Raw genomic sequence first — 16,106 nt, 5'->3', positions numbered from 1 at the left:
TGCCAGGTTCCTTACCCAACAACTGCTTGCTTTTTTCCTCCTTTTTCTCTCTACCAGCTTGCTCTGCTTCCAATAACAATGGCAGGAAACAAGCATTCAGCATGTTGACAACTGCAAACTTGTTCATGTTTCACAGGTAGAAACTCGTCTCAAATGCCGAACGTGTTACACACGTATGTATACGAGGCACATAAAGAAACTGTGCATACAAAAAGTTAAAATCTGAATTTATCAAACCTGTGTAGACCCATAAGGACTGAGATATTAGTGACATCAATCCAACATGCATGCACGTGCCACGTTCAGTGACGTCAGTGATTTCGTCCTTGAGACGTGCCAAACGTTGTTGCATGTGCATTCTGAGAAAGAGAAACAGACCAAATGAATGCCTTTCCAATACTGTCACTTTGGAAGCCTCAATCCCTGCCCTTGCGATCGTTCAAAAGATCGTTCAAAAGACTATTGAAACGCATAGCATGACAAGGTTAACGTCTGCACAACGTCATGAGGCCATTGGGGTGGTCCGTGGGAGAACGTCTCAACGACAAGTGGCTGCACATTTCCACTGCCACCTGAGCACAATTTCTGGTGAGACGCTACCAGTACACAAATGACGTCATCGATCGGCCACGTTCTAGACGTCCACATGTATCAACGCCAAGATAGGACAGATGGATAAGGGTGACCCATCTTCGCCACAGGTTTCCGACTGCAGTGATGACTGCACGGACCAGCCTAGGGCTTCGCCATAATCACACTAACACAGTTCCAAAACGTTTACGTTGTCACGGGATGAGACCACGACGTCCCGCCATACGCCCTATCCTGACACAACGTCATCGACATGCTCCCCGAATGTGGAGTCGATATCATGCCCGCAGACTCTTGTTTCTGTTGAGAAATGTTTTTACAGATGGGTCCATTGCCCATAGTGATGGACGTCCAAGTCAATATACGCGTGGGAGAACGTTATGCACAGGCCTAGCTGTATATGTGTCTTGGAGAGGAATCGCTTTGGTGGTGTTTCCGTGATGATTTGGGGTAGAATAACAGCACGCCAAATAACTCCTTTGGTTATTGTTCAGGGCAACTTGACTGGTGTGGGCCACGGGGATCCGATTCTTCGACCTGTGGCAATTCCTTTTCTGTAACGTCATGACCCTGGGTTAACATTCCAACAGGACAATGCCCGCCCTCATACGGCAACGGTTGCTATGGATTTCCTGCAACACCACAACATTGACTTACTGCCTTGGTCTGCAAATTCACCGGGTTTCTCCCCGATAGAGCATGTTTGGGACGTGATGGATCGACATCTACGTCGTTTTCGGCATCCGCCAGACAACGTCCTTGACCTTGCAACAGAACTTGAGAGAATCTGACGTGGCATCCCACAAGCCTTCCTTTCATGGTCGTTTGACCCCTGTCCCGCTTGCAGATTTGTGATGTCATTGTGACTGCGTTTTCAATTGAAATTCTCCCGACTTGTTATGGTCCCATGATCCCTCCATTAAAGTTTATATGTACCTTTGAAATAGTTATGTTACTTATCAACTGGGCTAATACGTTGACAATGCACAGTTTATGCACACGATAAAGCACGCGGTGTTGATGTAGTAAGAACTGCGTGAGTACTACAAGAACGTACTTACAATGAGTAGAACATGAGAACCCACTGCAAACTGACCGAACTGTGTATAAACGTACTATGAACGTCTTCAGAATAATTCACGTTTTGAAAAACGTTTTTGCACAGAATAGCATCTTACTAAAGACTGTATTCCGGGTCTGTCTGTAAACGGGATGGACGTGGTGGAAACTCACAAAGATCACACGGCTGGTTAGATGTATGACGTGCCAGCCCTCACCAAAACCTACCTGCCCCACAAAATATCCTCATGTACATGTCTAAATTTTTAACCTGACCATTGGGCAGGTGAATTTGAGAATCTGGAGACGTTCAAACAACCTGCCCTAACAGTCAGACAGGCAGGTATTTCCAACGCTGGTGGCAACAGTATTAACGTGCTGCAAATGATGCCCGACTGCAATACGTCCGTCCCCAGTAAGCCTGCAGTACGACAATTCCATTCGTTGTCTGGTATTACATACTTTGTCACTCTGTCCCATTTTATAAGGGGTAGAAAAGGCGACTATGCTTGTCGTAAGAGGCGACTAACGGGATCGGGTGGTCAGGCTCGCTGACTTGGTTGAAACATGTCATCGGTTCCCAAATACGCAGACCGATGCTCATGTTGATGTTCACTGGATTGTCTGGTTGAAACTCGATTATTTACAGACCACCGCCATATAGCTGGGAATGTTGCTGAGTGTGCCGTAAAACTAAACTCACTGATAATAAGGGGTAGAAGGTTGGATGTCTTCAGCGTTCTGCAACAACTTTCCATCCCTAGCCAGTCCATAACATTCTTGAACAGACTGTAAACAGGGGCCACTACATCCCCACACTGTCGCAAAACGGTACGAGCCTGATCCCCAGGTACTGAGAACCAGTTTGGTGTGATGGGGGTATTACAACTCCTGTTCTCAATCACTGCTCCGTCGGTTGAGATGATTTCTTTCTGTCTCCTGTGATACCAGAGGAACACCACAGACTGGAGGACGCCACTACATGGAGTGTAGGTACAAAATAACGAGAAAATACAACACATTAAAAGTAATAACATGATTTATTCAGTGATTACTTACATGTAAACATTTGGAGTTTGACACAATGCTGCTACAGACACTTGTCAAACAAAAGACAAGATACAGCCCCAGAAGCGTATTAGTTTAAAAGTTTCTAAATATCTCTGAACATATTACTCCAAAGAGTAGCATAACTCCTTTCTGTGTACAATCTCCATTACTATGTATGATCTCTTGAAATACCCAGGAAACCCATTTTTTACTGAGATCATTCATAATTTATATGAATCATTTTCTGTTTCAGATAAATGGATTGTGTACGTAAGGCTGCAATATCTAAATTAGACCTACGCAAAACTTGTTTAAGGCAGACTAAAGATGACAGTACTGGTAGTTTTTAACAAACATTCCAGCATACCCTAACATCTTAAAGATCCTCTATAGTTCTCAAACCCACACAGTTTCTGTGTAAGTCCGCTCATTGTAATTCTCAGAGCAAAATGAATGGACGGAATTATGGCATGAAAAAGTGAAAAATATATACAACTTTTCTATGAAACAAATGATAGTATATAACATTCATACGTTATATAATAAAATACATATACAAGTAAAAATATATATTTTACAACTGGAATGGAAGGATTTCTGATATCTATGATTATGCTTGAAAGTGATGACTCACAAATGCAAAACAATATATTACACAGGCAGTGATATCATCACAATTTCATTTGTAATTAAGTAAGAATGACTAAACTGTCGTTCTACAATCATTAAATACTACTCAACTCCCAATAAGGACACTGTTCTTGCTCACACAGACACAAAAGTAGGGAGATAAAAACGTATATAATTGTTTACTTTCTCTACTCATAGAATCTTTACTATAAATGTTTTTAACTTTTCATTTCTTCATTCTAAGAGAGCGACCCATGCTAATAAACATTAACATATCATGGATTTCCTTTGGTTTTTTCTTTAAACATTACATGCTAAATATGAAATCATGAGAGCATTAAACAATATTACCAGTGTTCAATTTCATACATCCTTAAGATTCACAAATGTTACAATTCTATGTATAACCACCCAACTAATACACTAACAAAACAGTAGGCTAGCAATGTAACATCCCCTCCATGGTTTGCTGATGAGCTGTCCAGGAACGGGTAGAAGAAGTCGTACGGCACTTTGGCCAGGAAGACAGGTCTCTCCGCCTCATAGGGGATGGCAGGCTGAGAGACATCAATGAACGAGACGGAACTAGAGATCTCAATCTTCTGGGTGAGTGTGGACCCTGGTTGACAGTAAGGTCCTTCACACTGAAAGGCAAATACAAGTCAGACTACAGAGACAGATATGTTATGTTTTGTGCACCACTACTCACACAGTGGAATGTTAGACAGCCCAGAACAATAATAAAAAACAGCCTCTGTGCCTCATTTGAACTGATGAGACTGTTTCCGATTTCCCAAGATCACTGTATTCTGTCCATTTTTATGTGTCCATATTGGAGTATATGTTTGCATCTGCATTTTTTAATATGAATGGACAATTATCACTAACCTCAAGTTTCAAGTCAGTAAGTGTTACCATGACTTGTTTTGACAATGCCAGTTACACTGTGATAGAAATGAGCAAGTTAAGAAATAGCAACACATCAGCATTATTCTTACGCTAACCATAATTTGATTTGAACATATTTAATAGACTGTCACAGATTTACTGTGAAAAAATCAGCCAACAATACAAAAAGAAAATTCAGGTTACTGGAGGACCACAAATACCAGCTAGGCCACCCTACTAGAGACCATTAGGACTTATCCCTCTGGACTTGAGCTGATGGTCACTGTCAGCACTTTTAACCTAATTTGAAAACACATTATTCAATGACTTAAAGAATAGTAGGACTAGGGTTGTGACGATACGCCCATGCCACGATACGATATGTATCACGATACTGGTAGTCGGATACATACGATACGATACGTATCACGATATTTTGTCCTCGTATACAGAAAAATAAAGTACTGGAAATAATGTGCCGTTATGTTATCATTTCAGGGAAGGTATTCTTCTCCCAAGAAAAATAAAACATGTCATCATGCAAGACATTTTATTAAAAATGTCAGTAAAGTAGTGTTTTCCCAAAAAAAATGGAACAGCAGGGATCAACATTGGCACAACTGGCATTTTTGCACAGACAAAATAAATTTGTGAAAATTATCTCAGTCGGAGCATGTCCATGGCAATATTTTCCACGAAAATCTAAATAGAAGAGGAGACGGTGTTTTTGTAGATTGCTAAGTATGTAAGTATCGTGTTGAATCGATACACGACAATCGTATCGATGTATCGTATCGTGCAGCTCTTGAATCGCGATAACTTGCATATCGATTGATCGTCACAACTCTAAGTAGGACCATTAAGAATTTCTAATGAAAGTATTTTTGAACACTGCATAAAGCAAAGGAAGCTAAATGATGGCTTTTCATCCACTACCCCTCATTACAAACAAATGCCCCTTGCATTATGTCATTGTCAGTAGTGTGTGCAGATGACAAAGGAAACTCAGGACTCACCCTAAAGAAGACACTCTGAGGGGCGTCGTACAGGAAGGAGATGCCGATGATTTTAGGTTGTGGGTTGACGAGGGAGCCGACATAGGCATACAACACCTGAATGTGCATCCCTAGAGAGAGGAAGCAGCTGGAGCCAGTAGCCTGAGTAGAATCAGTCACACATCAGTAGAAGAAACAAACTAGCTTCTTTACTCATGAAGATCCATATAGAATTGGTCTTCAACAATCCATGCCTGTCATAAGAGGCAGCTAACATGATTGGCTCATTTGGTTGACACCTGCCATTTTAATCCAATAAGAACATTTTTTAAGATGTTGATCACTTGATTTTCTTGTCCAGAATCAATTATTTACAGATGGCTGGGATTGGACCTCAACAGAAACTGTGTTACAGGAATATTTTTGTTGTTTTTAGTAAAGGCCCCAGTAAGCAATATATCAGCTACAGGATGCTAGTTTACTGGCAAACAAGGATAAGTTGAGCACCGACCTGACAATTGACCCATATCAGCATGTACGAGTGACGCCCACTGGCGCCTGCAATTGTGTGAGTCCTGGCTGTCTATGATCAAGTGCAGTGCAGTTGGTGAAGTGTATGGCCTGTCTCAGCAACGGTGTGTGGAGCTGCGCGCTGAATCAGTTTCATTGTCATGCACTGCACATGCACTAGCCTACACTTGCTGTCCCTTTCACAAACCAAATGGGTTTGCTCACTGTTGTACACCGCCTACTTCTTGTAAACGCATTTTCTCTGCCTGTCCAACTTATCCTTGTTTGCCAGTAGAAATAATAACAGGAGGAACCAACAATACACACATTGATATTATAAGCCATGCATCAACCAAGTGACAATGCCACATTTATTTAGTTTCCTCCAATGATCAACATAGGTTGGGAAATATTCTTAATTCACATCACTGAATCTCTACAGGATTCCAAGAATACATAAAAATCCCTAGACGTCTGAGGAGTCCCTGAGATGAAAGCAACTTACAGCACTGAGAGTAGGTCGGTTCTGAACCAATATGGGGGTCCAGTCACCCACTTTCTTGACATCTGAGTTGCCAAAGATGGCCACGTAACGATCAGTAGCTGGGTAGGCGTCTGTACCAGGGTTGTACACTGGTGCCATGCTGCCCTCCAGGGCGTTGATGATGGCTTGCTGTATCATCTCACAGTTGTTAGTCACATTCTCCATGGAAATCCTGGAACAAAGCACAGGTCAGAGGCTGCAAACAGAACACAAGACAAACTAATAGGCTTGTATCTTACATTTCTTCTTAACGAAATGGCCTTGTTTGATGTCAGGACATTACTACAGCTGCAACATATGTCATATTTGGGATTTTACTTTCTTAGTAAAGTACAAATTCTAGTACTTTTTTCAGTTGAGTCCCATCCGGGATTCGAACCCGCACCCTCAGAGTCAGATATGACATATGTTGCATTTGACCACTTTCTAAATGGCATCGTGTAACCATAGCTTTCGGCCGTGGGAGCCGTGCCAATTTACACTCATCAGAGGGGTACACAAAGTACGCAGTCTAGACTACCAGTTGTCCGACTTTCATTTTTGTGGAAGTCGCGGTGGCTGAGCGGGCTAGGCGGCTGACTTTGTGTGCTGGAGATTAGGTGCCTGACTCTGAGGGTGCGGGTTCGAATCCCGGATGGGACTCAACCGAAAAAAGTACTAGAATTTGTACTTTACTAAGAAAGTAAAATCCCAAATATGACATATGTTGCATTTGACCACTTTCTAAATGGCATCATGTAACCATAGCTTTCGGCCGTGGGAGCCGTGCCAATTTACACTCATCAGAGGGGTACACAAAGTACGCAGTCTAGACTACCAGTTGTCCGACTTTCATTTTTGTGGAAGTCGCGGTGGCTGAGCGGGCTAGGCGGCTGACTTTGTGTGCTGGAGATTAGGTGCCTGACTCTGAGGGTGCGGGTTCGAATCCCGGATGGGACTCAACCGAAAAAAGTACTAGAATTTGTACTTTACTAAGAAAGTAAAATCCCAAATATGACATATGTTGCATTTGACCACTTTCTAAATGGCATCGTGTAATCATTACTACAGCTGTTTATTGGTCACAATATGTTGAAGTTTTCACTGAAATTCTCAGGGAAAACCCAAAACTTGGAAAAGGTTAATGGTTTATCAAACCAAAATCAAATGCAAGAACTATCCCCAATACTGATGATTCATACATTTGTTGCATACTTGAAAAGAAATAAAGTGCAAAGGTTGCTGAGATTTAGGCAATGGTAATCAATGTTCCACAATATTTAACAAAACCGACAACTTATAAGGGAAGCTTTGTCTCTACTCCTTAACTGAATCCATGAATTTCTGAATTAAAGATGTGTATTCATGAAGAATGACTGACTGTATGAAGCATCCTGAACGTGCATCATCCTTGAACCGCACGGAGACCCTGTCCCGACTGTTGTCTGTGATACAGTTGCCGTTTGCTGATGCTCGCACCAAGGTCAGCCACTCGTCACGATTCGAGTTCAGAAGAATCTCCTGTCTAGATCGGTCAAGGTAGGTAACTGCAATGTGATTGACTGAAGGTGCATCTTCCTCATTAAAATCAGATCACATACTCACATACAATATGTCTGAAGATATGAGGCACAAAGAATATATTGTACAGTTCCAAATGCAAATAAAGAGGCAAAAAACATCTACAGCTGTTGTTAAAATCTGTATTTCTACCCTTAAGGAACTGCAAGCATATTCTAACTTCACGTTACAATATATAAAGATACACAATGCATTTCAGAACCAGACAAGGATACACCACATTTCCCTCTGTGTCAAGAGTCTCATTCAGCACTCCAGCCATGAGTGGCGCCCCCTGGACATAGCCTGGATTTCCACTCCGAACAAAGGGGGGATCTGCTTCACTCAGCTGACAAGAAAAGGAAGACGCATATCAACAATCCCAGTCGGAGATATGAAGTTATGAAATCATCATCATCATCATCATCATCATCATCATCATCATCATCAAAGCCTATTCAAAACAGGAGTTTCCACTAGTACTTTGATGGAGCAAGCAAGCATTCTTGGTCATACTATTGGTACACCCTCTGTTCTGCCTCACAAATCATGGCACTGTTTACCTACCCCTCTGAAGGAGCTTGAGAAGCGCTGCGTGAAGTACTGGTTTGCAGCAGGAATACTGGCCAAAGTCAGCTGAGCGAAGACAGAAACAATGCCCGATGTTCCGTTATGGATGATCCGATAACTGACCTGGAAAAAGCAATATACTGTTAATCCAAAACTGCAGGAATCACTGTAGTCTGTCGTACAGACCCTGAAGTGTATATATATCCAAGAAAGCCCACACCAGTCTAGAAAATGTGGCAAGTCTAGATTTCCTTAGCTTCTGAAAATGAAGAACGTCTCAGGGCTCCATTTCATTATATTATTTTTTTCACTATGAACGTTTTTTCAGTAAAATATGTTCATTTCAGAGACTAGCTGTTAGTCTAGGATCACTGCAAACTCTTTGGGCACAAGGTGTGAAAAGGAAAAGGAACATTTTTGCCTACAGAAATATGAGAATCTCAGTTACACTACAGTGTAGGTCATGAAAGCCTTTTCAGCACATTAAAATACTTTCATACTTGCTACTCCATGTTTAAACAACTATTTGGTGATAAGATATCACTGTATAAGGTATGTAAGAACAAACCCCAGCTACAGCATTGTTACACTGCAATCCTACTGCATCCCAGGCAGGAACAGGCGGAGTGGTGACCCCACAAGGGGAGATGACTCCATCAGGCCCCTCACACAGGACAGGGTCCAGCTCGACTGCCACAGTGTGGGTGTTGTTGTACACATCAGTCACTCCAGTCAGGTCCACAGCAGCTGGAAGCAGAACCATCTGTGAGGCGAGGTGAGGTGTAGCATGGTGTGGTGAGGTAAAGTGTTGACAGGCATGGAGGGGTAAGGTGGGGTTAGGTGAGGTGAAGAAAAGTGTTGACAGGCATGGTGAGGTGAGGTAAATTGTTGAGCAGCAGGGTGAGGTGAGGGGAGGTGAGGTGAGGTGAGGATGTTAAAGATGTGTGTGTGTGTGAGTGCGTGCATGCGAGTGTGTCTGCTTGTGTGTGTCTGTACTGTGCTTTTCAGAGTATGATGACAAGCAGTCAACCCGGAGTTGGCCACCGGGTCTGACCACTGTCTTGATAATTATACAGCAGACACAAAGCACATCTTGAAGAAAATCAGGTTTAAATAAACATCTGATTGGCTAACTAAGCAATTTATTTGGTGCATTTGTTTTCATAAAGCAAAAAATGCATGGGCCATGACAACATTAACCAAGACATTTGTCAAGAAACTCACATACCCGTGTTAAGAGATTGCAGATATATTGTGTCATTCCGGAGGGAATCATTCACTGGGGTGTACCGCTGGAACAAAGCTGGTGTCTGAAAGGCAAGACATTAGGATGCTAAAGTTGGTCGGTCATCAAGAAGGCATGATGCCCAGTGTTCAGCAAGTTCACAAAACCTGAAGAGTATTCACACCAGTGATAGAGGGTTGTAGTGTTTAGGAAAACCTCTGCAGTATTGATGATGCTACAGTTACCATGATAACTGATATAATAAATACAGTTACGTACTGTGACCACCCTGAATCCCTCATAGTAGGTGTTAGCATTCAGTGCCAAGACACTTGTGCATTCTGTCACCAGGTTGGAAAGGAGACGCACACAGTCATGAGTTTCATCTAGCAGGTAGGCTGAAACACAACACAGTCATTTGACTTCTAAACAGTATCTCCACACACAAATGAATACAATACTCAATCACAAAACAACTACCTTCATTGGTTAATGACAAATTAATGTCAAAATACTGTACCTATATAACTGAAGTCCTACAAACACATGGAGTTATCTCCCCTGTGGAACTCACCCATCGGGTTACCATCAGCACAGAATGTTGATGACAGTGACTTTGGTAGTCCTAGCTTCCCTTGCGCCTGGGTTGGGAACACTGTGTATATTGAATCCCCAGACTGGAACAAAAAGATGTCATTCAAATTTGATTTTTTGGCTTTAAATATGGGGTCAAAGTGTTCTTCAAATCCTAAAAGGAAGCATTAAATGCTTGCATGTAGGGGATAGGGGTTCTGAAGCATCCTTCCCTTCATCATGTGTTCATCCTCGGACATCAAGGATGTTAAACATTCCCATTGAAAACACCCTTGATTTTTGTTTACATAACTGCTCTTGATCTGTGGGCTTATATCTAGTACAATGTTATTTTGGAAAAATTACTGTCGATGATTTCTCTTCCGGTTAAACAAGCCAGGCGTTCATGTAATAAGGTCTTTCATGATTTTTCACTATGGTATTCAAGTTTCTGGGAGTGTCCCAGTGTTACCTGGTAGTAGTCTGGGTAAGATGTTGGAACAGCTGATGCCTCAGGCTGGAATGTGAAACTTCCGTAGTCAGCCACATACTTGTTGAAGGTGGCATCAGTGCTGACCAGGGAGGGGTTATTGTAGAAGTTTCTCTGTGCCCCTACAAACACCAATAACATCTTGCACTCCAGTGTAACACATATCTGGGATTATGCTTTAGGAGTAAACTTCAGATTTCAGCACTTTGGGGGACTGAGTCCCATTCGGAATTTGAAACCACACTCTTAGAGTTAGTAAATCACCAGGGCCCGTATTTTTTAAACGTTCTTCATCCTAAAATTTCTTAACTTTGATAGTAGCAAATGTGTAGGAATGGGTTTAAGGAGTTTGTAGGTGACGGACATTTTGAGAATAGAGAGCCTGCATACAAGGTTAGAGATCTAACCCACTAAGCCACCGTTTCTTAAACAAAATGCTACAACAAAAATAATATTGCTACAACAGCGAACTGCAATCCTTTGTGCACTTATGTTGATTCAGAGGTTTGGGTTAAGGCAACAATGCACATTTTCGCGTAACAGATTAGAGAGGGAGGAAAACATGACGTTAACGTGTAAAAACATATTTGGGAAGAAAATCATGAGACTGATGATGATACTGAGAAATGAGAATGAGAGTGAATCTTTAGTTCAAACCACAATCAGAGGTTCCAGGCACGACATAGGCAAGAAGTTGTCGTTGACAGTGAGAAAGAGGTCCTCCTATGTTTCATCAACTTCTATTAACATTAATAGGATGGCAATCAGGCAGTACAAACAAACCTTATGGAAATTGACTGAACTAAACTAAAATGAACTGATACTTACGATTATCAATATAAATGCAGAAGAGGTTGTCCGAGGTCACATTTGAGAAATAAGGAGAGTTTTCAAGAAGTATCACTTGTTCTTGAAGACACAATCGGTCGTCGACACTTGAAGGATAGTAATTGATTTTAATAAGCAATGCTCATCATATGACTGTACAAATGCATAGACTAATGCTTGCTTCAGAAAATGTTCAAAATGTTTGATGGTTTATAAACAGGAGGGTTAAACACATATTGCAAGGATAAACAACAGTGAGAATGGGAGTGACTGAGTTTAGTCTCACGCTGCACTCAGCAGAATTTGGGATATGACAGAATTTTTTAAATCTCTGTAATACAATTTCAATGATAATTTCTTTGCTCAGTTCATATAAAATGGATATTGACCAAAACTAATGAGATTATAAAGAAAATATAAATATTATCAAGGAGAGTTAAAGATGAACAAATGAGCAAGCAAGTGTAAGCTCTGGTAAGTGAACATGGTGAATTCAAGGCAACTTCACAAAAAGGCAGATCTCTACCTGTTTACATTCAAATAAAACTGTAATATGTTCATCATGATTTTCTATGAAACAAGATAGGCAATTATGATAAATAAGACACTGATCATCATCTGTCACTTTAAGTGCGAAATTAACACAGACAATTATGAAGATCAGTGTATGAAATAGTGTCTGCCCGGCGGCCCGCTGCTTGCTAGTTACATGGCAGGCTCACAACTTTATTTTAAAGCCAGCCCTGTGGACCAATATATTTTCCAAGAGTATAAGTTTGACCATTATGATGACTACGGGAAAGATCATCATCACATATCACAGTCCTGTCTAGACGATGAAAAATTTCACTGCTTTCCTTGGAACACTCTCAGATAACATAATGAGTAAAGTGATTCTATTACCTGTATGAAAATGGTAGACATTGGCTGAAAGAAAGCCTATCATCGGCCGAGCAGTCTGTGTCACAACAGCAGTTCACATCACAGGCATTGCCGGTAAGGTCACAAGGACATGTCCCAATATCTGAAAGATCAAGAACTGATGATAACATGGCCCCATCTATTGGATGACTTGGGCTAGCGACCAGTTATCACTGTGTACCAGTTATCGCCAACACCTGGCTGTAGTGTTTGCAAAGACAGTTTGATTTTAACTATCTCTTTAGTGATGAGTCATTGTGTGAAAGACTAGGAAATTACAAATCAAGGTGTCTTCTCAAGCGCTACAACCAGGTGTTGGCAATAACTGGTACGCAGCGATAACTGATCGCTAGCCAGTAGTATTTCACACATTGACACATCACAAAAGTGAGAAGCTATGAGAATTAATATCACTGTAAGTATTTTACAATGTAGACACTGCAAATGTGAATCCCCTAGGAAGACCAGACACAAACATATCATAGGGATGTCACGTGACCATTCATGTGTTGACATGTTATTTCATAAATAATGAGAATTGAATGAAAATCATCCTGGCTATGTTGTGAATCAGTGACATTACAGTTAAGTCCATAAAAAGTGTAAATTATATTTTGTCTAAATATGGCCATAATGTCAACACTCAATTACTAAACTTTTAATTGACCTAATTTTCCATCTCTGTTTTAAGGACACTACAGATACCATGCAGACGATACTCACAAAATATAACCAGCAAGCGACATGTCAGTTTTCACCTTTTAATATAATTTATTCCCTAAGAAAAGAAGCATTACTAGAATTGCAAACAATTATTCAAAAAGTCAATTTTGATAAGTTCAAATGCATGGCAACATCTCCATATTCCCATCAGCTTATATCAGCGTCCATCAACATTCTCAGTGAGAGTGAGTTTTGTTCTTTTAAGTTTCATTTTTTTCAAAAAACAAATTCCATATATGAAATTTCTTCAGTTTGTCAAGGTATGAAACACACTAATTTTATTAACAAATGTGAATGACATGAAAAAGTCAGAAATGTCAATAACCGGTCTTGTTTGTTGTTCAACTTGTTGGCAAGACATACTTATACACTACCACTCTTCCTGTTGTCAGTATTTCAGAGAAACAGCAAACAAGTAGGAAACATCCTTGAATAGCTATCATCAAGATAAGATAGGATTCATTATGTTAAGAAACAATGGAACAAATCATCTAAAAAAATGCTAAAAGTGACAAGTGGTCGCTTGCCAGTACAGTCTGTGCTCAATGTTAAACATTTTGATCTGGGGGATGAGACATCTGTGGTTTGAATCCTCAATGCGTTATTGTTAAATCATTTGCAGTAAAATTACTTCTGATTATTCCATCATGTACACACGCACACTTGTCTATTCCGTAATATATAGGGCTGTCTCCTATTCTCGCGGGTTTCCTATTCTCGCGGTAAACATATTTTCTGCCAAGGTCGCTGATGCATGATACTTAGCGGTTGTTTACATCATTGACCAGGAACTAGGAAGTGGCCCAAGTCTGTGAATTATCAAAATTTTGCAGTGTAACGAATATTCGTAAGTTTTAACCAACCTGGAAAAATTGTAACTTTACCCCGCCCTTCCCGATAAGATTCCCCTTCCTTACACCTAATAACGTTACTTTCTCGTACCGCGAGGCTAAAACGTCACCACAGCAAAACGGCACCTGGCGAAAACGTCACCCTTTGGACAGAACGGAACCTTCCCTTGGCGAAAACGGCTACAAATGTTATGGCGAAAACGTCACCATATACAATTTTAAAAAGGATGAACATTGATATGATGACTTTATTGTATTGTGAACTTTGGATAAACATTTAGTGTTTCGTAAATAGACTTTGTGAAATAAAAACAGATATATTAGGTAAGTAGACGTTATTGGATTGTGAACTTTGGATTGATATAAATATAAATAAATAATATATTAGGAATATATCAGGTAAGTATGCCCATCAATATATATCACTAACACTCACCAAGCTGCTTGCATGATGTTTAGATAATAGATGCGTCTACTCTGCCGACAATGATTGGAAAGTGCTTCTCGTACCCAAGCTGCGTGTAGTATGTTTAGATAATAAATGCGTCTACTCTGCCGACAATGTTTGGAAAGTGCTTCTCATACCCAAGCTGCGTGTAGTATGTTTAGATAATAAATGCGTCTACTCTGCCGACAATGATTGGAAATTAAAAACATCGCACCCTTCAAACTGTATTTAAAGCACAGACATGTACCCGATACACATCATTCATCACAATGTCTCACCACTGTGTTGTATGCGATAAGACTGTCCGAAGAAATCAACATGCTGTGTCTTGCGACCAGTGTGAGTTATGGACTCACAGAGTTTGTGGCACCGGTATATCAGTATCACGCTACCGTGAGATATGCGCAAATGAAGAAGATTTCCCCTTTGTATGTGTTCGGTGTGAAGGGAATTCCTTTGACAACATGCTGGACACCGCCAACTTCCATCTAAGTCTGGAATCAACTGCCGAGTCAAATCCCCCAGAAGAAGAAGCTATCCAGGCTCATCCAGGAGGGACGTCTAAAGGCCTATGTAAGAAAGACGTCATCGGCAAGGCAAGATGAGATTTTCTCCCTGTGGAACCATTTCAAGGATGGCGATCTTTCCTTGTCCCAACTCCTGACGAGATGTGCGGCCATTCATGGGCCCATCCATTGAGTTTAAATAACTCTTATCTCAACGGTCCTTTTCAGGACCACCAAACAACCCAAAAGAATGCTTGATAACTTGATAAATAAACATCTAAACATTACAAACAATTAAACAATAAAGTCAAAATAATAATAAAGTCAATACAACGATGTTTGATATATGGTGACGTTTTAGCCCTTTAATCAGTAGCCGTTTTCGCCAATTTGGTGCCGTTTTCACCAAGCGATTTTGGTGCCGTTCTGCTGTGGTGCCGTTTTAGCTATAACCCACCGCGAGAATAGGAGACTCCTCGAAAAGTCAGCGGCGGACGACCATGTTTTTAATCGAGCTCAAGTGAGATAATACACTTGATGGATCAAGCAGTTGATAAATGCAGATGTTAGAGGGGGGATCCCTTCATTTAAAAACAACAAGCATACATACGAAAAGAACTGTTTATATTATTTTTTCAGCTGATGTTCGTAAGTACCGCGAGAATAGGAGACGCACGTAAGGGACACCGGCAAATTGACATTGAGCCAGTGGGAGGTATGGGAAAAACACCAATCTAACAATAGGATAAGTATCAAAGGGGGGTTAAAATAAAACACATAGTGAACAACCTGTGTTTGCCGGTATTGGCGATGGTGGTTGTGTTGGCGCGGGTGTAGTGGTAGTTGTTGGGGCCTGCGTTGTTCCTGGTGGAGAGGTCGTCGGCGTTTCTGATGTACTTGAATCATTAGACGTTGTTGCACTGGTAGGTGTGCTCGACTGCGATGTAACAAATGATACAAAACAAATCCAAGAAATATAAACTACGACAAAACAATTCAACAGCAACGAGCACCTGCTCGCATTCGTGTGAGCCGCCATGATGTAAACAACAACGGGGAGAATCATGGGAAATACCTGCACAAATAATTTTTTCAATAAATTATACATTTTCTTTCACTATTAGAAGAATATGCAAAAACATTAACATGATGTGTATATAAGCAT

At 40.8% G+C, this 16,106-nt stretch overlaps 1 protein-coding gene across 1 annotated transcript; it reads right to left on the bottom strand.

Annotated features, from left to right (window-relative positions):
* Nucleotides 1-2,671: 2,671 nt before the first annotated feature.
* On the bottom strand, nucleotides 2,672-15,989 carry LOC137261265 (tectonic-3-like). The gene is made up of 14 exons (XM_067798987.1): nucleotides 15,731-15,989; nucleotides 12,396-12,516; nucleotides 11,493-11,599; nucleotides 10,647-10,786; nucleotides 10,176-10,278; nucleotides 9,881-9,999; nucleotides 9,605-9,686; nucleotides 8,945-9,123; nucleotides 8,374-8,499; nucleotides 8,043-8,155; nucleotides 7,628-7,771; nucleotides 6,229-6,439; nucleotides 5,235-5,375; nucleotides 2,672-3,974 (listed from the first exon to the last, which is right to left on the bottom strand). The coding sequence occupies exons 1-14, from the start codon at nucleotides 15,978-15,980 to the stop codon at nucleotides 3,720-3,722; spliced, it is 2,091 nt and encodes a 696-aa protein (XP_067655088.1). The 5' UTR covers nucleotides 15,981-15,989; the 3' UTR covers nucleotides 2,672-3,719.
* Between the last annotated feature and the right edge of the window lie 117 nt (nucleotides 15,990-16,106).

The sequence above is a fragment of the Haliotis asinina genome, chromosome 14 (assembly GCF_037392515.1).
Source record: "Haliotis asinina isolate JCU_RB_2024 chromosome 14, JCU_Hal_asi_v2, whole genome shotgun sequence".
Classification (NCBI taxonomy): Eukaryota; Metazoa; Mollusca; class Gastropoda; order Lepetellida; family Haliotidae; genus Haliotis; species Haliotis asinina.
Note: the sequence above shows the minus strand (reverse complement) of the source record. Positions and strands in the feature narration are given on the sequence as shown.